We start from the raw sequence: 22,555 nt of genomic DNA, 5'->3' as shown, positions 1-22,555 counted from the left end.
CTGTCCGTGGACATGTTCATCATGGTCGCCCCTACAGATATGACGATGGCTACATACTGTCAAAAGTTGTAATTTACCTAGAATTAAGTCAATTAATTAGAGAAGATGAGTGATTGCACATCCAAAATGCAAAAATAGAATTCCAAACCTCTATGTGAATTCATAAATTGGAATAATTTCATATTTATAAAAGGAATAATCATGGCCCAGTGCAAGTTAACCCCACAAGAGTTTATCAGTAACTGTTTTTCACCTCAGATTGCTGCCGTTTGCTCAACTGCTGCAGAAAATACTTGTCAAAAAAATAATTTGACATTTATAGAACTGCTACAACCGTTTTGTAAACTCAATGCTGAAGGTAAAATTTTCATTTGCATTTCATATTAACTGTAGTTTTAAGAGTTCAACGTATTTCACTACCTTATCAGTTCTCGTGTAACTTGAACCCTAGGCGGTTCACACAGCTTTCCACTGAGCACAGAATCCTGTACTTGTTCAATGAATGCAACTGAGAGATTATTTAGGTAACTCAGATGTTATGTCAAATAAACAAAATAGTTCGCAAAATCGAGTGATCTACATGTTTGTTTAAATTCACATAATCATCTGTATCATGTATGTTTCTCATACCATGTTTCTTTTTGCCCCTAATTTTGTGTGAACAGGATTCCAAATAAGTTTCATGTTTTTTTGCCTACACTGTATTAGTATTATTTTTTGCAAATTAGCTTAATTCCAGATTGTTATTTTCATATTCTATGGAAATTGATATCTCACATTACAGCAGCATTATCTTTATAAAATTTTCAACTACATTGTTCATTCATTATTGTCAATATTAACAATTTATAGGGCACATCAAAGATCCACAAGGGGCGGCTGTCACAGTTCGCAACCTTCGTTTATCAGTCCAAGATGTAAACGTACGTCCACCACAGCCTACTTTAGCTCGAAAAATGCTTAATGAGTCCGTTAGCTCTTCACCATGTGAACGAACAACTATTGTGCAAATTGGGACAACGAACTTAGAGATTCCCATGTCCGTCCCATGGTTTGAGTCATGGAGAGAGATGCTTTTGGCTGTACAGTTTCCATCCGATCATGAATTTACTAAACATTTTCTGGCATGCATGATCATTGTTTCAACCGGGGATGATAATCCATTAGAAAAGATTCAGCATATGGGTGCCCAGCTGAATCAAAGTATACCTGGAAAACTGCCAAAATGGTTCAACAATAATGCCTTGAGATATTATATATTGATTCATGATACTTTTCAAGATGATAAAAATAAGTGAGCAGCGTCATTGGATACACTTTTGTTTAAAAATCACTTCATTCCTATGTAATATTTGCATGGAACCAAAAAACCTCACCTTTGAAATAATCTTTCTTTTAGGGCAGAAACAGTGTACACAGATATGAAGAATATTTATGGATCCAACAATTGTTTCTTATTACAAATGAACTCGAGACCACCAGGTCCATTGGACGACACTACACATTTACCAGATCCTTGGTGTCAATTTTTAAGTAAACATTCAGACTTAACAGAAAGCAGTGAACAAAGTAGCTCTCCCAGAACACCAGCAGATACTAGTGGAGTATCTGCAATGCCTAGTCAGGTTACGACTGAACCAGACAGGTGAATATCTTGGCTATTTTACTGGTTTCATTACCACAAATCCAACAAAAACAAATTGTAGCGTTACTATGGTTTTAGTCACTGCAAAGACTGGTGCTTCATGCTCTGCTGTAAACAAATCACTCAACAGCAAGATGAAACCATTTTTTCTTGCTTAGTATCGACTATCAACTTATCCCTCACTATAAACATTCCAAGAAAATAATATCTTCAAAAGTTTAATGTCACATACCTTATCAGTACTGTTAAATTTATGTATAAACCCAACTGTGTCCTTTTTCAGTACTATTATAACAACTATGTATCCGAAATTTTACTGATGCCAGTAGCGGGATAAAATCTGCAACAGCTTCTCCTTTCCCTGAACAGATTGTCTTTCTTTTTTGCGCCTACTGTATTTTATAATTTTTCTCATTGACTAAGTTCAATAGCTATTTTATTATTGTTTACAATTGCTATTGATTTTTAGAACAAGTCTGGCTGGTACCCCAATAGCGCCACGTAATCCAATGTTGGGTTCTCCAGATGTATGTGATACAATAAGCCTTTCATCGGATGCAGCGGAATCATCAATTGGTTCACTTGAAGTTGGACAGGAAGCAGTTCCCGTTACAACTCATCCATTGAGTCCAGAGAATGAGAAATCCTCATGCAATTTTATACCGTCAGTAACCCTGAAAAATCAAATGGAAAATAATACTCCAATTAACGATAACGTTTGGGCAGATTCACCTAGTCAGCCAACCATTCAACATGGTATAAGATTGTCCTCTCAGGATTTGGAGAGGTTACGAACATTGATTACAGAATTTTGTTTGAAAAGTTTACTACCATATGTTGAAAAACAAATTGGACTGCTCAATGATGTTATTTCCAATAAGAAAGGTGTTAGTAGATCCTTATTTAGTGCTACAAAACGTTGGTTTGTTACTAACAAGCCTGGAGCACCTGGATCTGCCCCAGCAAATGCAGTGATGTAAGTACGTACGATGTGAAGACATATTCAATGTCAACCCTATGACTTATGGTCTTACTATTTCTAACGATGTAGTTCAATTGTATTTACTGTTTAATATTGTTATATATTTTTAGCTACACTGCTGAGTCCCCTGAGCTTCAACTTCGGAGATTAGGAGACCTTTGCTTCATGTTTGGCCACTACTCTCTTGCCTACCAAGCTTATCACAGTGCAAAACGCGACTTTGCAGCTGACCAAGCATGGCTGTATTATGCAGGTGCTTTAGAAATGGCTGCATTAAGCGCTTTTATGCAAGGTGAAATGACTAGGAAATCAATTGAGTATATGGATGATGCAATTTCAACATACTTGAACAGTTGTAAAGTGCCACAATTTGCGACTAGAGCTACTTTGTTGAGTGCTGAATGCCTTAAAGGTCGTGGCTTGTATGGTGAAGCTGCGAAACAATTGATCCGAATGACTAGTGAAGACTCAGACTTGAGATCAGCTGTTCTTTTAGAACAGGCTGCGTACTGTTTTATTGGGTCAAAAATGATGCGCAAATATGCATTCCATATTGTATTGGCTGGACACCGGTATTCTAAAGCTGGACAAAGGAAACATTCTTTAAGATGTTATCAGCAGGCCTACCAGGTAGATGTAGATATATTAGTTGTGTTTGGAATAAAATGCTGACAGCGAAAACAGTAGCTGCTTTAATATCTCAACAGCTTATTCAAGTAGTATTATCTGCTTTCTGTTCCAGGTGTACAATAACCGGGGCTGGTCATTGGCAGAGGATCATATACATTTTACAATTGGTAGGCAAGCTGCATCATTGAAGCTAGTCAAAGATGCTGCCAAAGCTTTTGAAAAGTTACTTAATGCTTCTAGCAAACAGCCAGCTCCTCAACAGGCAGCTTTTCTCAGAGAATTTCTTCATATTCACAACGTATGTCCCAATAAAACTTCCTTTTGTACACAATAAAATTGTTTCGGAATTAGTTTTTATAATTATAACAAAAGGCATAGCTTGAACAATATTTTGTTTCTAGCTACTATTCAAGGAAGAAATCGGGGAATCGATGGTTTTACCGATTCTACCCTTACCACTGATTAATTCAAATGAAATTAAGGTATTATTTGGCCCATTGTCAAAATGTGAGAAAGACAACATTCCGGCAAGCCATGTTTCCTTCGATAGTCAAGATGTAGAGGACGTTCGATGGTCGAAACTGGAAGAAATGTTGATAACAGAAGTTCTAGGGTCTGTGCCAATGATATTCAAACCAACTGTTGTTTTGTATTCCGACAAAAGCAACAATTCTACAAAGCCAAATGCGGTTCTGAACGAACCTGTACACTACTCCATAGAGCTACATAATCCATTACATATACCACTACCATTATCTAACGTAAAGTTACTGTGGTCTTTTAATAAATGTGAACAAGACTTTGATGAAGCAAGTGCTAAATCAAATTCAGATCTACAATATAGTAATAAAGAATTTGAAACACAATCAGCTCCGGTAGAAAGTCAGACTATCGAAGCAATTACGTTGCAGCCAAATTGTAAACAAAGGATCGTCCTGTCTGTAACTCCGAGAAAAATTGGAGAAATCAAAGTATTGGGAGTGAGCTACAATTTATCTAATCCTAATCAAGCCGTCGCTGATCAACCCATCGTCAACCCATGTATTAGTATAGCTGGTAAAAGGCTGTTCGAACTACAAGGGCCAAAGTTAAAAAATGTTAAGGAAAAAACAGGAGCAAAATTGTACGGAGAAGACTACAGATTGGCAATGAATGTTGTTCACAGCGCTCCATTTGCACAAGTAAGAAGTTTTTTTCACTAGTCCAATATATCTGTATACATGTAGTCATTTTTATTGATTGTTTAATTGCTGTAGAGATTTGTTGAAACTTTAGATATCATCACATTATGCAGTCTATAATGTATTCATTACCTTTTTCAGTTATCATTCAGTAAGTTATCACCTGAGATGTTATGTGGTGAAATGCAAAGGGTTGAAGTTACTTTAAAAAATATTGGCAATTCACCTCTGACGAACATTCATATCGGTTCTACAAACCCCAAACTATTTTCTTTGGAGAACCATCCAACCGCCTCTAATAATGGTAATAATTGTGCACATTTGATTCATTTTTGTATGTTCTTATTTTTAATACCTTCAGTACTAAAGTCAAATTATTATCAAGATGTATAATCATACTTTAGTTAAGTAATTAGCTGACAGCAATTTTTAAAATCCTACAGTGAAAGCGAGTCTTATAACAAAAATACATCTGCCACCATCAACAAATGGAGTTTTGAATGTCGGCGAAACGTACACGATGCCGTTATGGGTACGAGCTCCACACGAGAAGGGAAGTCACCGGCTGGATTTGTTATTCTATTATGAGAATTCAATGCCTAAAACCACTCCAAAGTATAGACTAACTCGTCATACATGGCATCTAACAGTTTTAAATTCACTCCAAATATCTGCAACTGTTCGTCGAAGTGCAGTAGTTAGCAAAGAAACACTTCCTACGTTGAATTTAATTGTACAAGTCAAAAATACAAATCAAGTTCATGATCCGTTTATGAATGAGATAACCCTTAGTAAAGTATCTTTCAAAAGTAATTTATGGACGCTAGCAGAGTCAACAGTCTTACCAATGAACATGAAAATACAGCCTCAAGAAATGTCACATTTTTTCTTGAAATTATGTAAAAGAAAAGAAGACACGTCTGAATTCTCTGACGTCTCATTAATAACTGAAAAATCCTCTGAGTCAATTACGGATTCGCCATACATAGATTTTATTCAACGAAGAAATATTAGACCATTGAATTGGAGTGAAACACAAAATGAAACACAGCACCAGCAACAAGTTCAGATACCTGAAAAATCCCCTTTTTCTGATTGTATGATGGTGGATTCGACAATTATCTTACGATGGAGTGCAAGTATAACGGAAAGAGGAGCTTTAACTAGACATGTAATTGGTCAGCATCATATGGACCTAGATGTTTTAAATAAAACCTATAAGCATCCGGATGAACCGAAAGCAGCACAAGACGAGTATGGTGGTCACCTCAGAATTTTTGGACCAGACAGAAATGTGCCTGATTCGACGACTGTTACAAGGAAAGATGATTTCACTGAGCTGGAGTTACAACAAAGCTTAGTAATTTTCGCACTGCATCACGTTCGGCAAGCTGCACATAACTTCAAACTAAGTAGATTATGTGTTGTACCAGTACAGCTCCGTTTGCAAAACAATTCGGGAACTGCAGTTGACGTTAAAATCACGACAGTTGGAACAAGCAGGTAAAGTTTTCACATCACAGTAATTAACCATTTGAAATTACTCCCTCACTTGTTGTAGCCAAATGTTAGTGGCAATAATAGCTTGACCAATGCATACTAATTTTATACTTATATTTACAGCCAATCTCAATTACCTAGTATAAAGTCCCAACTGTACTCGCCGCAGGGGTCGACTTCTTTTAGATATATATCTCATACAGCTGTCAATTGTCAGTTAGAACCACATGGCTGTCACTCAGTTACGCTTCAGGCATTAATAACATCCCCTGGGACCTATGATTTGGCATCGAGAATCGAGGTATCTGTAAAAGTTGTAAGTAGTAGTGAATTTATTCCACAGAAATGGAGACTAGAAAGTGTATGTATTGTCAGTGACGATAGTTTGTAAAACAAATGTCATCAAATTCAAAAATTGTTTCCATTTAATAATAATCAGTTCAAACTTAGCAATATTTATTTGTAATCAAACAAACCTAGAATTAAACCAGACGCTTCAGGCCTAGTTTTGATTTACTAGCTTAGCCATTCCATCCCCTCTAACACTCAACTGTCAACCAATTGAGTACAGGTATCCACCAGATATGAAATTGTAACCGTAATTAGAATATTATTGAAATCCATGAAATTCTGATAATATACGAAAATTTGCCTGCTTAAAAACAAAACTATAAATTGTTATTTCCTATTCGCACCCGCGCGTAATGGTGACTACTTCTCCTAGAACTTCTTTGTGCGTCCTGGCAGGGTCATTAGATATGCTGCTGTTCATACATGAAATTCGTTGTTAATTTCGTCATAATACCTGGTTAAAAAATGTTTTGCATAACGGAATAGCATGTACAATTGACCCGCTCTATTAATATGGAAATACTATTACCCGCGATTGATAACCCAGTGAAGTTGATTGATTAATTTCACAATTGATCAGAAATTTTTCATATTTGCACATTGTGCGCACCATTCTGTGTTGAGGGTTAAGGGTAAATAAATTGTCAATATACGCTCTATTAGACCAGATGCATCTTATTATAGAGTTGGACAATGAAAGAATTAAAACTATTCATTCACCATTGTTGAGATTTTGTATCTGATTTCATCGTGTAATTGTTTTTTTTTAAGAAGCATTGATGAAACATGATACAACTTTATGGTATTATACTATAGCATACAAACATATTGTAGACTACAGAGTTAACAATAAGTAGGTAAGCTGTTCTCCAGGATTATTAATTAATCGAGAAAGCTCAAGTATCTGATTTATAGAATATATGACAAAAAAAAAGTTTTTTATTCATTATACATGAATACGTCATATCATCATAAAATCAGATGATATTTTAACAAATTTTAATTATTCTATTTCATTTAAGGTGCTTATGTTATACTGTAACAGGATGTACATTCTATAGATGCAACTAAAGCTACGAAAAAATAATATATTACCACTGTAAATATTATTGCATATAAGTAATTGATTAACGCGAATAAAAATATTTATTGGATGTTACATTTTTAATTTCAATCTAACAGTCTTTATGTTTGATCGATAGATACGTATTACATTTTTTTTTATTGGTCGATCTTTTTTGAAGAAAAAATTACTCTGTTACACACAATAATTTTTTTTATACACTTTAGAACCGATAGAGTGTGTCTATTTTTGAATAACACAGAATTCAACTAAGTATTTTGTAGATTTAATTTACTTTTAGATTAAAAAGGAATTCCACTTAAATAGTATACATCTGTTTTTCTGATGCGATGTATCGCGGTTTTGAAAAAAGTCTCAAAAAACCATAGATATAGATGATCGAAATCTAAGAATGTAACACCTTTTGTTAATTAAAGTAGCTAATCTCGTAAGTGAAAATTGTAAAAGGTCCCCAATATCCTTATGTTGGATTTATATGTGTATTCCGATTACACAAATTTATAACTATAAATAATGTAATAAAAATACCTATTATACAGTTGCTCGAAATGCCTTCAACTTATTTCGAATAATAGCTAAGTTATACAACCTATATATAGGATTCTTAAAATTTACTATTCCATTTTATACTCGGGGAAAATAAACAGGAAAACTTTATTCACATCATGCGTATATATTACCCGAGCACGCTTATCCCAATCGTATTTTTACCGATCAAATTCATTTTCTGACTCACTGTCTGGTTGTTCCGTTACGAACAAGTGTGTACAATGCTAAACTCCGCGCTGTCCTAAATATCGATAGGAATAAATTCCAATTTCATCAAATTTCGTGCTGAACCCTGCCCATTTGCTTGTTGCGTAATATTAACTATGTCTTCGCTATTTGATTCCATGTTATTCAGGACATTGACCTGGATGTATTCAAGGTCTAAAACACCTAAAAAAGAAAGCAAGACTGACACCGTCGTTTTTTCTTTTGTCAAAAAATCAGAATGACGAAACCAATATTCGCAGTATTCGTGGACAGAGTTTTGTAACAAAGCAGAATTAATTGCTATGATCTTTATTTATTTCATCATTTTCCGAAGTAGTAATAATATTACAAATAATTGTGTAGCATGTGATTTTTTTTGATTTTTGACAGCTATAAATCTTTTATTGCAAAATTATCTACCTTTCTGTTATGGCGGTAGATATGGCTAGGCGGAATATTTATTCTCAGTATTATTCCTCTCAATTAGTTTACCATTAAAGAAATATGAATTGATCAAATTCATTATTGGTAAATTCTGGATTAAAAGACACGCATATTTCTGCATAATTAATTGTCCTCAAGCCTATTTCACCGCGTGTCAATCCATTTTAAATCCAGTCGGTTTTTAAGATTTTGAATTTGTTATTTCATACTCGAATTTTTTTTATGTAAATATATATATACGTCCTATATGAGATGATACTTTGGCTGTAATGATAATTTAACTTAATATTATACATATTATTTACAATATCAGGATATAATGTTTCACTTAATCAACCCAGCAGCAGTTTTTTCAGCAAAAGCAGTTTCAGGAGCGCTTGCTTATTCTGCGCTGGACTATCATCGAGGTATCCTGGGTTTGAAACGTCCGTGTCATCGATTGGAGTTGCGATTGCTACCGCAACCAATATCAGCATGAACAAGGTACGCTGAAAATGTAAATAAATAATGAAAATAATTAATACGGTGTTAAAATTTGTCCTCAACTTAAAAAATTACTATTTTTTTTTTTTTTATTTCATTCGCGACTCTAACGTAGTTCATTGATGTAATTAGCGGATAACTTATTGCATACGATCGAAAGTAAATCCCGAGTTTCCAAATTTAATTGAAGAAGCACACAATTATAGTAGATTTGATTATTTAACAGTGAAATTGAAATAAATTGTAATTTTTCCGAATAATCCGCACGTCACGAATTCAAACACTGAATAGTAAGTATTGTTAACACGCTTACCATAAAACCTTCCATGGCAATGTTGTTTTAGTAACAGTTAGCTGATAACTGAATCTTGGACTGTCACAGTGGTGACTGTTCTAAGTCAAAGAAGCGTGTATGCTTTTATATCATTCACTGCTAAGATGGTGTCGTGGAGTTGTAAAATTTATAGTCCGAAACTTGGGCCCCCACTCTACAAAATTTTGAAATCGTCCGTGTGACTACGGACAAACTATAGTCTTCTTTCACCATAAAACCTACGCTTGGCAAAGATTGCGGATCTAGTCAAAAATCCGCAGTACCGAATAGAAATCTCGAAACGTTGTGACCTTGCGAGTTCATTTCATTCCGTTTTTCGGCCATCGCGTAAACATATTACCAATAGATACTATACTAATTTACAATTTTTACGCATATTTTATACAGTTGCAGTCAAATCGACGAAATTATTTTCTCTCGCTTGAAATTAATTACATTCCGAACAATATTAACTAACTAAATTTATTATCAGTGAATGGTGAGAAGTAACGAAAGCCTGTGTGAAAAAAGATTCTACTCTATGACACTGAAACCAGCAATAAGAACCATTTCTGCAATCCCGAATCAATCGTATTCCTTATTTACTATTTCTAGGTGAATCCATTGTAAATTATACAATTGAGTATGCAATATGTGAATTGATCTTTTTTATTAAAACAAATTGTATGTCTTGATTTTACATGTGGAAGGGAGACTGTGGCTAATTCACGCAAGCTGATATAAATACAAAGGTCCATTGGCAGGGGAAATCTTGTCTTTATATTTTGTTATTGTCAGTGCAGGTATTACACTGAGAAAAATCTCGTTTGTTATAGTAACTAGAAAAATTCAGTAAAACAGGCATTGTTAAAAAAACTGTTTGAATATTGTTGGAATTACGAAAAACTAGGTACACGTAACCATTTTGCGCTACTGTCGATCCTTTTTTGGTTATTGCAACGCAAAATCAGTTTGTTCGGTTTACTCTACTTTTTTAGTTAAATAAGGCTTTAACGTCAATTTATTATTGCACAAGCATTAAATTTTCGCGACAGTTACAGGAAAGTATAGTAACAGTGATCGTAATGAGAAAGAATAGTAACGGATACCAGACTTTCCGGTAACAGCTATAAATCTAATTTTCACTTTGTGCCTAGAACTATATTTTTCGACTTTGGTAAAAGATGAAAATAGTTAACGACTGAGCGGTAACTGGAACTAAAAATTTCTCTCAGTGTAGGTATTTTTAATAATATTTGGTTAAGTAGCTGACTAAAAATCGATGTAGATTAAACAAAGAGATTCATAATAATTGATATACAATAACGATTTCAATATGAATTGCGAAAAATTTTATACTCTCCCAAATGGAGCTGTAGTGAAAGACTCCAACAAGATTAATCAAACTGTAAAAATGGAAATTTGAAAAGTGCATCTCGCCTGGAAAGAAAACAAACCCTCCCAACGGAATGCATTTGCGTATTGAAGTGGCCATTAATTAGTTGCATAGCTTCTGATAAGGTACTTTGGGAACTTTCACGTCACGAAGACGGGTGTGCGGCCTTCTAAACACAAGGTTTCAATTACCTCTGTTTTTGATTCTCGGATGATGTATTAAACGATAATTAAACGATATATGGGCACTTTCATTGCACTGGTATCATTGACACGTTTCAAATTTTTCAGTGTGTGTACTGAATATTGAATATTGAAAAGACAGTTAATTCTTGTAAGATCTCCATAAATCCGGTGATTCCAAATAGTTCTGAATGCTGCAATACCGATGTTCTAAGTATTCGGATTAAGTAACTTTACTCGATGGTATTAGTATAGCGGTGTTTGAACGGGTCAATTAACTCGTCATATTGCGAATCAATTTAGTTACTCGATTGGCGCCGAATGGTAATGAATGAATTAATTAAATTGAGTCCAGTGCAAATCTGATGTCATGTAATGTCACCTGGCAAAAAACAGATTTTGTATTTTTCAGGAACCAAAACCGGTCATGGCCGCATTGACGAAATCGACATGTATATAAGCGCAATTATTATCCATTATTGAGTAAGATACGAAGGTTAACTACCAAATTATGTATCTTAGGTGTGTGACATTTATGCAACCACATAACATCTAAACGTATTTCGCAATCAGGATTATAGACATGATTCAAATATAACAGAGTTCAATATAATAATAAATAGATAAGCTAGAAATCACTACCATATTATTAACAATTTTACCCCTGGTCTAAGCAATCTATCGTCAATAAAACTCCATTAACTTAAACTGCCCGTAACAAATCGACTAATACGCGTGATTCGATACTTTAATAAAATAAGGGTCAAGGAATTTACGTGAAACTTTAAGTTAGTTTATTCAAATAAATAATACAATATTTTTGCACAACTTTTCGCAATCAGGCTGAGTTATGCATCCTGTAATCAAATTGATCCATCGGAATGTGTATAGGATTGTTGAGGTCTATTTGAAACGGCGGACGATATTGTTGATAGTCGAATTGACCTGAGAAATTTAATTGCAAAACAATACTGTCTATATCTTTTTGTTTCAATTTCGATATTATCACGGTTTTATCGTACTTTAAGTTCCGCCGGTATCTGCCTCTCGAGGCTCCTTTCACGGATTTATTCCAGCTAAGTGTGTGATCGTTTTGACCCGGTCCTAAACTCAATCTTCGATTAGTCATACGTTTGTAGCGTGACAATAAAGGTAACGAAAGTATACTTTCATACAGTGGAGTATCGTCTTTACCAAATTCTAAGCACTTTCCTGTTACACAAAACGATTTTCCATTTCCTTTACTACAAGCGGTACCGAACGGGAACCAACCATTTTCTCCATTGACTAAGTAAAATCTGTGCGAAACGGTATCATCTTGACAAGCGACGCGGCACGGCCGATCCGGATCTTCTGTAAATCAATATTTCCTTCGATGAGTCCTATCGTTAGTTCCATAATGTTATATTTCAGAGATCTTCGTGAAATTTAATTATCCATGTGGTCTTTACAGCATGCGCTATATGCGATTTGGATTTAATTGAAAATTTACCAATCGACGGTGAAATCTGCATCCCTAATCCAGACAATCGTCTGACTCTTTCCTTGTACTTGCTACATATCGACGTTGCGAACTGATAAGGACTTCTAAGGCGCCCACAGCTCTAAACGGTAAATGTTCGTGTTAATTAGCACAGAAGTAAAATTAAAAACATGTACGTTAGAACAAGTACAGCTAGAAGGACTAACTTACATTCGAGTCAGGGTCACATAGCTGAATACTTGTTTCATTGGTTTTCCTTCTCAACCTATTCACCAATCTTATACCAATTCCTGGTGCGACACAATTGAAGTGACATCCACTTGCGCTCATCCAATTATCGGATCTATCAATATTCAAGTTTTTAGATAGTAGATCTACGTCGTCGTTTCTGTCAATGTGGTTCGTATTCAAGGAGTGGCATCTTTCTGGTAAATCCAAAAATTGATAATTTTCAGAACCAGAGCACAGAAATTCCTGAAACGCAGCAATATAGGTGTTTAAAAAAATTGATCCGCATAAAGTTTTGCAATACTTGATTAATTATTATCAAGTACCTCGCACCGGCCAGTAATGCAATAGGACGTTTTATGGAATTGGTACTTCCTCGTTTGACATGTCGTCCCGTCGGGAAACGTCCATCCCCGTGTTTTAAATCCCCCTTTATTTGTCGGACACCACACAGTGCAAGCTTCTTCGACTGTAAAAGGGAACGAACACTATTTATATCCTGCTATTATGAAGAGTATGATTATTTTCAATGCGTTAATCGTGTGCTCAAATAATTCTTGGAATAGTCAATAATCGCTTCGTACAATTCGTGGAAATGAACATAAAACTTGCCATTTGACGATATCCTTTGGAGCCCAGTACCCAACAAATCCATATCCACTTCTCTGGCTCGCGTGCAAATTTGATCCGCAAATTCGTTAATGGTTGTAGATGGAACTTTCAAGCATTGACCAGCTCTACAAGCCACGTAACGTTTCCGAGGACCAACACATTTGTTTTCTTCACCAAGCGAACTGTAAGATATCAACCACCGTAAAGTAGAGTAGCTGTTTTTAAAAATAAGCAAAAAATTTTATGATAACTATAAAATAACGTCTCTCTATAACTACTGTATATACACTTCGCGGAATACCTTAGAGTGTTACAACTACGCGTTATCACTCTGATGCCAGTACTTCCACCGTCTAAGTTACCGTGTTCATCATAAAGACATCCTGAAGCACATTCCGATACGTGCCATGCACTCCAGAGGTCAGATATTTTTTCGGTACTACTTCCATACGTAGACAGTCCGTTCTTATCAATGCACCGACCACCGCGGCACCACTAAAACAATATGTTATCATTGCTTCTGAATTATTCATCGAATGTCTTGCATGGATACTGGGAAAAGCATGTTGTTATGCGAGTGTTGCAGCCTATACGATTATACCTTGTTGTTACCACAGAAGGTTCCTTCCAAAGCAGGATGCGATGTCCAGGTGTATCGATCACGTTCGCAATGCATATCCCTGCATATATCGTCGAGGGACTGCTGAGTCGAATGTCTACTGCCAAATCCATATTTCAGAATACATTGTTGATTCGAATCAAACCTTTCTCCAGGCAAAGCACCCTCAGCGCTATGATCCAATTGACCTCCACTACTACCATGGTCTAATAGACATCTGGATTGGCTCGTCCTGGATGAAATTAAATCGTAATATTGCTCTAAAATGTGATCAGTTCTGCACGTATGTTACACCGGTGAGTTTGAAAAAGCTTACTGTAGAAACCGCTGGAGATAACTTCGGCTACAAGGAGACCAAGTAATTTTACCAGAGCCTAGCGTGGGGCTCATTATATAGCTAGTCGGATCACATTGATTGTCGGACGTGGAACCGTCGTGTCTCATTCCCAGGCTATAAAATTTTCACTCGAGACTTATTTTATACATTTCTGTGTAACTAAGATTGTTTGCGTATTTCCAATGTGTCTTATCTTACTTGTGCCCTATTTCATGAGCGACCACGTACACGCTTTCGAAATGTCTTCCTTCGTTTACAGTGCAGCTACTAGTCTTTGTGCACATTCCAGCAACTGGGGCTAAACCTGGTAAAATGTACAGTAAGGCAAACATAATTTGCATTTAATGCATATAACTTTAACCGTTTGTTATGAAATCACGGGTTTAATCATTTTTCGCGAGGTACAGTCACTTACCAACGACTTGAGAACTAACTTTCCCACGTTTATTAACGACGTACAAATCAAGGCCAGTCAACATCAAAGCGTGGTCCCAATGCCTGGTATCCTGATCAGTCCCGGGATTCTCTCGTCCTTGCCACTGGCAAAAGCTACTCAAGTACTTATCGATATCGTGAGGCCTGTTGAGTCCTGCCGGCTCAACATGTAATATTTCTAATCGCTTCAAAACAAAATTCACAATTTGTCCCAAGGATGGATCGTGATATAGAAGCTGCACCTGAAATTGCAAAGAAAAGTGTTTTAAGCATGCCGACATAGCTCGATGAATGGAGTGAGTCCAAGTCCAATGCTTTTACTCACAGCATTTATCATTGCCAGTACAAATCTGACGAGCTCCCGCTCCGTGTTTTGAGGGTAATTCCTAGCCATGTGGTGATATAAATCTCTGTCGACAAATACAGCAGTTTCAACAAATACCGGACTGCTTCCGGTTCCTCTGTCCGTTCGCCGAAGTTCGGAAATGCCCCTCTTGGAGCGTAGAACAGATTTTTCATTCCAGGGATCCCGCTGGACCGTTATCTCCTGGAATTTACCCGATGCTTCGATACCGTCGTTCGAATCGTCATTGATTAAATATTCCTCTCGATATTTTGTACCAACTTCCGCTGAAGTCTCAACGCTGTTTCTATTCGGCGCTAGATCAGAAATCATTTCCGTTTTCATTTCATCCCATCCAGTGCCTAATCTGTCGTAATTCATAAGTACTCGTCTTGATATCATATGCGCTTGGGTGTCTGAACTGTGATTTTGCAATCTCTTCGGTAATGGATGTATTGTGAAATACTCCGACCCGTTTCCTGATATGACACCCCTCTGAAAATAAGTAATTATTATTACGTCATTCGTTCTAACCAATGAAAGGGAGTCATCATCATTGCAAGTCATTCAAGTAGAGGTATTAGTCTCTGACAAATAGAATCACAATCTGCAATACTTTCACTTATGGATATCTCACAAACCGTATAAATAATACTGAATTCGTAAGTATGGGTAATTATTTTAACGTACAATGCCGTCACAAGTTGATACGGCGATCTCATTTCCGTAATAAAGGCAGTCAAATTCGTCTCTGTGCTCGTCGGTGACATCTTCCGTTCCGTTTTCGCTTCTCCTCAGCAACGCGAACTCCGTCGCAATGATGGAATTGCTGGGAATTAGTTCAGAAAGCCAGCTTTGTCCAAGAGCATTAATCGATATGGTTTGTTCATATTTAGATGACGATGCTGGTTTATACAGAACAGGATGAATTATCTCGAAGCCAGCTTCTGAAAAACATGTGGCAAGATATTACACTCATCCATGTATGTTCAGGCATAATTTGAACTGAGCAGAAACTTGGAAGAGATTATGTATAAATCAGTTTCATCATTCCACACCTAGGCAATCAGAAATTGCTTAATCCGTGTGAAACATCAACAGGCGATTCGGAGACGACTGAGTGCAAAGTGCATAACATTATGACGATAATAAGTATAATGTGCATAGAAATTGCATCCAGAGAAAACAGCGTGGAGTACACGAAAGAGATCTTAATCTAGCGCATAACGAAAGTTCGTTATTACGAGACGCATATTTTTATACTACATACTTCTATGTACACGTGTGCTGCGTGTACGATGTTTCATTATTTCTGCTACACCGCATGAAAATATGAAATGGGATATGGTAATTCGCAACAATTGTTGCCGCGATGTTTATCCGTACACGTATGATGGATTTTACTCGTTAACGATGCCTGAGAAAAGAATGCATCTTTGTTCGTGTTATAACGATATCACAATCAACGTGTTGCATCTTTGGCAAGAGATGCTTTATCTTGACAAATAACATGTGACAATGCTTTATTTCTAACCAAAACTACACATAATTATAATGAGATTCGCACGTAACTTTGAGAGACCAGAATTACGTAGCAAAACTCACTGTCCTTTATCACCGAGAACAATTTTTTGTTGTAAATAACAAAAATTTGGTCCTGGCAACGAAGTTTTATGGTTATTATACATCCGATCAAACGTTACTTTCGGACAACAGAAAAGTTTAGTTGATTCTATAGTGCTCAGAAAACAAAATATTTTAGTAATGTCTATAAGAAAAGGTTTGACACTGCAATGCCATAGATTCTATTGCGGTTCCGAAATCAGATCTACACAGTGAAATCGTTTTGTAAATATTGGTAAATGATTTTTTTGAATTGAATGAATTGTTCTAACTGAACAAACTGCGTCTGCAAATAGATTTAAAAAAAAAAAATTAAGTCATGTGCTACTGTAGATGAAATAAGCATACCAGGTAAATATTTATCGATTGACCTGCAACAATCAATTGAACCATAATGATCGACTGCAGCATAATATCGCTCATATAATATTATATCTTTACTATTTACCTGAGCCAGGTCCAACGAGTAACTCCCATTCCGTGCGAGATAGAAATTGCTTGATATTATTATTCGTCACCTGTAAGAATCAAAATAATCATTAACGAAAATTTAGTCCTGACGGTAAAAAACACCGATTTATTGCCAAATGCAGATGCCTACATAGACATCAACATGTCGCTCGTTCTGGAATTCACGGAGAGAAGAAAAAGAGCAGATTGTACTCAAAATGCAGGAAAAGAGGGATACGTCGAAGTTTTTGGTAAAAAATACCCATATTAACTATATTTTTTTCTGCCAATGTAACGCGTCCCTCTTTTCCTGCAGTTTTGAATGAAATCTGTCTTTCATGTTCTCCGTAAAGTTTAAGTTTTGTGAGAGTGTAAGCCTGCAGGGACAGGTCTTATGTGAAGAAGAGCATAATATTTATACAATATACTCAGAATTAGTTATACCTATGTGTCTGTTGCAGTGCCACGGCGACACGCGACGCTCCGTTTGGTTCCGCAAAGTATAAGGTGCATTCTTATAGCGTAACGGCATTTTACGGTATTCGAAGGGGCATTGCACCTCGATTAAAACACCATTTCACGGTCTATGCGCTTAGGTGCATTCATGGAGCCGAAAGAACAACGGAAAATGACATGTGGTGCAAAAGGAAAATGGAAAAATAACACCTCAGGGTTATGCCGACGTCTCGTTTTATCGCTCTACTTATCGGCCAAAGTAGCATGTATTACTTCTCAAAAAAAGTAGGACGACTTTGTTTTCGTTTCAGCACCGAATTCAACAGACTTGTGTACGATTCCCGAGCGCATTGTTTCAGCCAGAATACATATAATTATTGACAACTTATTTTGTCAGTCTCGGATTGTTGACTTGCCACGGCTTGGAACCGATGAACAACCAAAATTTAAAATGAAGGCGACAAGAAATGACCGCATTTTGTCTAGGAAAAACGTATCTACAAACGGTTCACGCGAGCAGTATAACTTGGTTTGGGCATTTCATCGTGAAAAAACTGAGGCAACGGGTATTCGAAACGTAAAAACATGAATCTTCCATTCTTGACAGGCCGGCAGAAGACATCGTAATCTCGACACGGTGGATGAACACTGTTTTGCATCCGGATGGCGTTGGGACGTGCAGGCTTCTGGTAGGTTCCAGTGAATCTGCAGATGTAAGATAGCTGGTAATCGGAGCAGGCAATCTTTCTTCAATCTGTTAATCATCTGGTCTGGTTGTCGGAAGGTCCAACAATACGCAAAAGCGAATATATTACAAACTATAATACACCTCTCCGCATCTTCCCGTTGTTATACAAAGCTGCTTTCAAATTCTTATTTAAATTCCAGTGTTACGTGGGTATTTCAGTACAGTTTCGATTTTATTCAATTTCTTTTTTTGTTTCTCCTCTAATTACTGCTTCAAGTTAATTAACTTCTGCATGATGATGCTCGATGAATTTACTATATTATGCAAACGAATCTTCGTAATGAACATACCGTATTGTCTGTGTTCATAACTTTCACAATTAGTCTATAGGAGGTTCAAGGTATGATTCTATGACTTGATGCCAGAATTATGTTATTCAATTGCACTCTGACTCAACTCTTCACGCATTGGTAGGATAAAACTTATCGAAATTGCCAGGAGAACATGCGTATGAGAACATTATATATGTGTTAACGAAATATCTATCCTCTCTACGTTATCAATTCACATCATGTCCCATCCAATAGAAAAATCACTGAATTTCTTCGCTGCAACACGTTCACAATCTAGAATTAAATTGACAACATTGTATTGGTAGCAAGTAAGGAAAACCCATTTCTTGGGATATTATACTCTGTTTCAACAATCACAGACGGATGCTTCGACAAGAGTTGGAGTGTCAAGGTGTTGTGATAAAATCGTTTCGTTACGGGCAGAAGATAGACGTCCTCGGCCTCGAGACTTTGCGAACCGCGGCCATTGATTTCGTTGATTACCTGCAGAAATCCGTGGCGTTGAAAACAACCGGAAGGAGTCTAGCAAGACGTAGTGAATACACGACAGTGATCGTCAATCCACTTCCGGCAATCTGCGAGTCTTTCGCGTCGGTAAAATTTTCTGACAAATACGTACAGAGCATATACCTTGGGAATGTTATTATTGTTGTTATTATTATTATTATTATTATTTGTTGTCTATTACACTATCACCCAGGTAATGCATTGTAGTTCTCTAGTCTTTATCTCGTGCACGAAGAGAGAGAATGAAATTTTTCGAACAAGGGAAAGTATCTGTTTACGTTTAATCGAGGTGCGGCCGGTGAGAACTCAACCGTGACTATTAGCATCGTGCCGGAAGTGGATAATTTTTGGATTTGTAATGAATCTGAAAACCAATTTGAATTGCCTAAACGCGAAAAAAGGGTTGACGGGCTTTGCGATTGTCTTGCGAATGAAAGTAAGATTATAGTCGACGCAGTACAAAACGAATAGTGATTCTATGACATCAATCGTTACATACACACGTACCTGTGCCCGTCCACACAGATTAAACCCTTGTTGAAATTGTCGAATATGTAAATCGGTCTTCTACCCAAACACACTTTTGTGCAAAGGTCATTTTAACAATGAAAACATCAAGCCGTACAATAGAAGTTGTGATAGGAGATACGATTTAATGATTTCGAGAGGACAGAGAGACAGGTTTGCTCGCCCGCTCGTTCGCCTATTCAACGAACCATTTCCACTATTTTTAACAACTTCTGTGTCGAGTTCGCTACGCGAGTAACTTTTGCTTTTTGTCACCAGCATACATATTAGAGGAAAATAATAGAAGTAGAGCCGACGAACTCTGTGACCTTCGCTTCGAGTCCAATTTTTTAGCGCAGATGATGTGCGAGACGGTGGATACATTGTGTTATACCGAGATGATACGTGGCTACATTTTGCCTAGCTTCTGCTTCAGACGTGCTTACTAGAACGTGGAGTGACACGGGTCGCAAGAAATGGTCCGACGTTCCTTCATTTTCTCTTATTCGTTGTTCGACCTTTTCTTTTCCCGATGCCACGTGTCAAATAAAAATGCAAAAAGAAATGCCAACGACCAGGATGTCTTGGCTTTGATAAACGTAGACGACAAGATGCAAGAAACTCGTTTACCCTGCTTCAATCCATTTTTAGTGGAGAGTCCTGAATAACAATATCACCTATCTTTCGGAACGCAGCTATTACACCTGAAAGCGAAATCCGGGCAATGAATTTTACTTGTGTATAACATCCGCCGTGTAAAGGCTACACACACAGTAAACACTCGAATTAAATACACAGGGTAATTGAGCCATACAATATATTTTATTTATTATTGTGCAGTTGACTGTAAGCACTATCATTTGTACTATTAAGCTTATTCGTAGCGTTGGCTTTAGTCGATACTTTCTTCACACCATTCGTGTGAAACCTCAAGGCTATAAGCACGTGTTTCGGCTTTAGTTATGTGCAATGAAACTGTGTCACACACCGGAGCACGCCATTGACAGTGAATATCTATCGCGTAACTTGGCCAGTCAGTTTTATGCAACCCATATCCTATGTGCTCACAAAATTGCATCAATCTGTAAATATAATATTTTCTACGCAGTACATGTTACACCGATTCCTTTTAAAAAAAAAAGAACCGATTCTTCGTTTCCGGACAGTTGCAGCTATACGTATGCATAAAGCATACATACGCTCCGGATATTTATTGTTACGCGATGTTATCGACACCTATTGCCAAACTTCCTCTACTTATATTATATACCTATATATCTATCGTCATAATTGGAAATAATGTTCGCAAGATTATATCTGATTCGTAAATTATACCTGTATCGGACCGAAGCCTCCTTGTTGCTTAACTTGACCCAATCCTCGCCCCTCTCCGTGCTTTGCCGCCATTGCATATAAGTCATTTTTGTCATTGAAAACGATGATTCTGGTACAATTCGAAGGGTAGGAAAATTTTATGATGCTTTTGCTGATGCCTAATATATACCGTAGTTCAGATCTACGTATGAACCAACGCGCTTTATTCGCCGAAATCACCCGCGTAAGCGAAACCACTTGATTTCACTCGCGCAAGAGATGTCTCATATTTACATACTTAAAGTTCTGTATAGTAGACCACATTTGCGTCATTACGTTAGATGATGATCAATGACCTCTTTTGAGTTATCTAATTCTTTACAAGTCATTGAAATGCACCCGAGACCGAAAAAACCGAAACCGGTGAAGAATTTTGACACTTCTTGCGGCATGACTACGAAAGTTCAAAGAACTTACGAATATTAGATGCTCGGTTCATTATGCAGTGATTATGCCGTTGAATCGATATCGTTCGGAAAGTGTACATCGGATCTGATATATACGTACCTAAGCTTATTTATATCGTGATACACTCTATGAAATTGTATACATACCTGAATTCCATACTCTTGGCAAGTTACAACGTACAGGAAAAGTATTTCGATATGTAATGTCCACTTCATGTCATCACTGATATGTCTTTTTGATTACAATATTTACTTTATACCTCACAAATATTCCGTATATTATTTAGTCGATGTAACGCAATATTTGCATCTGGACCTCTTGTTCAATACAATTTTCTCGCATTAAACAACAACAAATGGAAATAGAATTTTTCAGTATTCTTCGGAAGTGCTTTTCTAATGCTTCAGCTACTTCCGAAATTTACGTTGCTCGGAAACCTGCGGTTAGCGAACTGACTGCTGAATATGTAGCACCTCAGATGATGTTACCTCCTCCCACTTACCAAGAGCACCCGAGTGATGCTCCCTACTTGTAATTTGTTTTGGTACTTGACTTTAGAGTTTACTATATGGTCTTTGTACAGGGTACTTGCTGCGTTTACATCGCGTAAACTCAATACCAGTGCAATTTTTCTTAACAAACTCTGAAATGTATTTGGCGCTTGTGCATTTTTTGGAACACGTGTTTGAAAAAACTGGAGGATCACATTTGCAGACTACTTGGAAAAAACGTTGCAAAACTTGATGTTTGCAGAATACATGCAGAGCTTTTTCAAGTAATTCGGAGATATTAATAAGCTCAGAAATATACTTTATCGACGTTAAGGCAAACGCCAATATTCTCATTCTAAGCAGCGGTAGATAGAGCGTTATAGTCCTTCTGCATTCACCAATTAGCCTATGTAAATGTGTCTAATTGTCCTAAGTGATCTATTGGATTATATTACTAGCCACTCCATGAGATTCATGAATTGCTGACGTGGATGTGGAAACAAAAATCTTCATTGCTGCCATGCGCCTTGCTGAAGGCAACCTAGTGTACACGTATTTTGTTGATAAGGATGGAACGCGGAATTTACTTACGAACATATTACGACAACGAGACCACATTACCGTGCATGCAACAACAAATATATCGCAATGAAAAAAAAACATTTAAGAGTAACCATTAATCATTCCCAAAATT

General features: G+C 36.7%; 2 protein-coding genes across 6 annotated transcripts; one reads left to right on the top strand and one right to left on the bottom strand.

Moving 5' to 3' along the window:
• Positions 1-19: 19 nt before the first annotated feature.
• Positions 20-7,914, top strand: LOC107219429 (trafficking protein particle complex subunit 8). Of its 2 annotated transcripts, XM_015657651.2 has the most exons (10): positions 20-358; positions 853-1,294; positions 1,400-1,645; positions 2,115-2,621; positions 2,738-3,257; positions 3,370-3,555; positions 3,659-4,438; positions 4,580-4,742; positions 4,882-5,941; positions 6,062-7,914. In XM_015657651.2, the coding sequence occupies exons 1-10, from the start codon at positions 202-204 to the stop codon at positions 6,327-6,329; spliced, it is 4,329 nt and encodes a 1,442-aa protein (XP_015513137.1). In that variant the 5' UTR covers positions 20-201; the 3' UTR covers positions 6,330-7,914. The 2 variants fall into 2 exon arrangements, with proteins under 2 accessions (XP_015513137.1, XP_046591907.1); XM_046735951.1 differs by lacking the exon at positions 20-358 and having other exon boundaries at positions 853-923.
• LOC107219392 (A disintegrin and metalloproteinase with thrombospondin motifs adt-1-like) lies at positions 7,614-21,886 on the bottom strand. 4 transcript variants are annotated; one of them, XM_046735996.1, is made up of 15 exons: positions 21,517-21,886; positions 17,076-17,145; positions 15,695-15,951; positions 14,987-15,499; positions 14,642-14,903; positions 14,425-14,530; positions 14,206-14,340; positions 13,872-14,121; positions 13,572-13,765; positions 13,271-13,452; positions 12,985-13,127; positions 12,641-12,904; positions 12,440-12,551; positions 12,220-12,300; positions 7,614-9,061 (listed from the first exon to the last, which is right to left on the bottom strand). In XM_046735996.1, exons 1-15 carry the CDS (start codon positions 21,583-21,585, stop codon positions 9,006-9,008), a joined length of 2,694 nt encoding a protein of 897 aa, XP_046591952.1. In that variant the 5' UTR covers positions 21,586-21,886; the 3' UTR covers positions 7,614-9,005. The 4 variants fall into 4 exon arrangements, with proteins under 4 accessions (XP_046591952.1, XP_046591948.1, XP_046591938.1 ...); XM_046735992.1 differs by lacking the exon at positions 7,614-9,061 and having other exon boundaries at positions 10,529-12,300; positions 14,987-15,208; positions 15,287-15,499; positions 21,517-21,884; XM_046735982.1 differs by lacking the exon at positions 7,614-9,061 and having other exon boundaries at positions 10,529-12,300; positions 21,517-21,884.
• Positions 21,887-22,555: the final 669 nt, after the last annotated feature.

The sequence above is a fragment of the Neodiprion lecontei genome, chromosome 1 (assembly GCF_021901455.1).
Source record: "Neodiprion lecontei isolate iyNeoLeco1 chromosome 1, iyNeoLeco1.1, whole genome shotgun sequence".
Classification (NCBI taxonomy): domain Eukaryota; kingdom Metazoa; phylum Arthropoda; class Insecta; order Hymenoptera; family Diprionidae; genus Neodiprion; species Neodiprion lecontei.
This window is presented reverse-complemented; position numbering and strand designations above follow the sequence as displayed.

Bases quoted from the DNA above. Each gene is read 5' to 3' on its own strand.
- LOC107219429 (XM_015657651.2), top strand. From the start codon at position 202: ATGGCCCAGTGCAAGTTAACCCCACAAGAGTTTATCAGTAACTGTTTT. The intron at 1,295-1,399 runs GTGAGCAGCGTC...TCTTTCTTTTAG, and splicing joins TTTCAAGATGATAAAAATAA to GGCAGAAACAGTGTACACAG. The intron at 3,556-3,658 runs GTATGTCCCAAT...TTTTGTTTCTAG, and splicing joins AATTTCTTCATATTCACAAC to CTACTATTCAAGGAAGAAAT.
- LOC107219392 (XM_046735982.1), bottom strand. From the start codon at position 21,585: ATGAAGTGGACATTACATATCGAAATACTTTTCCTGTACGTTGTAACT. The intron at 17,146-21,516 runs GTATGTATACAA...TGATTCTTACAG, and splicing joins GCCAAGAGTATGGAATTCAG to GTGACGAATAATAATATCAA. The intron at 15,500-15,694 runs GTACGTTAAAAT...ACTTATTTTCAG, and splicing joins TATCAACTTGTGACGGCATT to AGGGGTGTCATATCAGGAAA.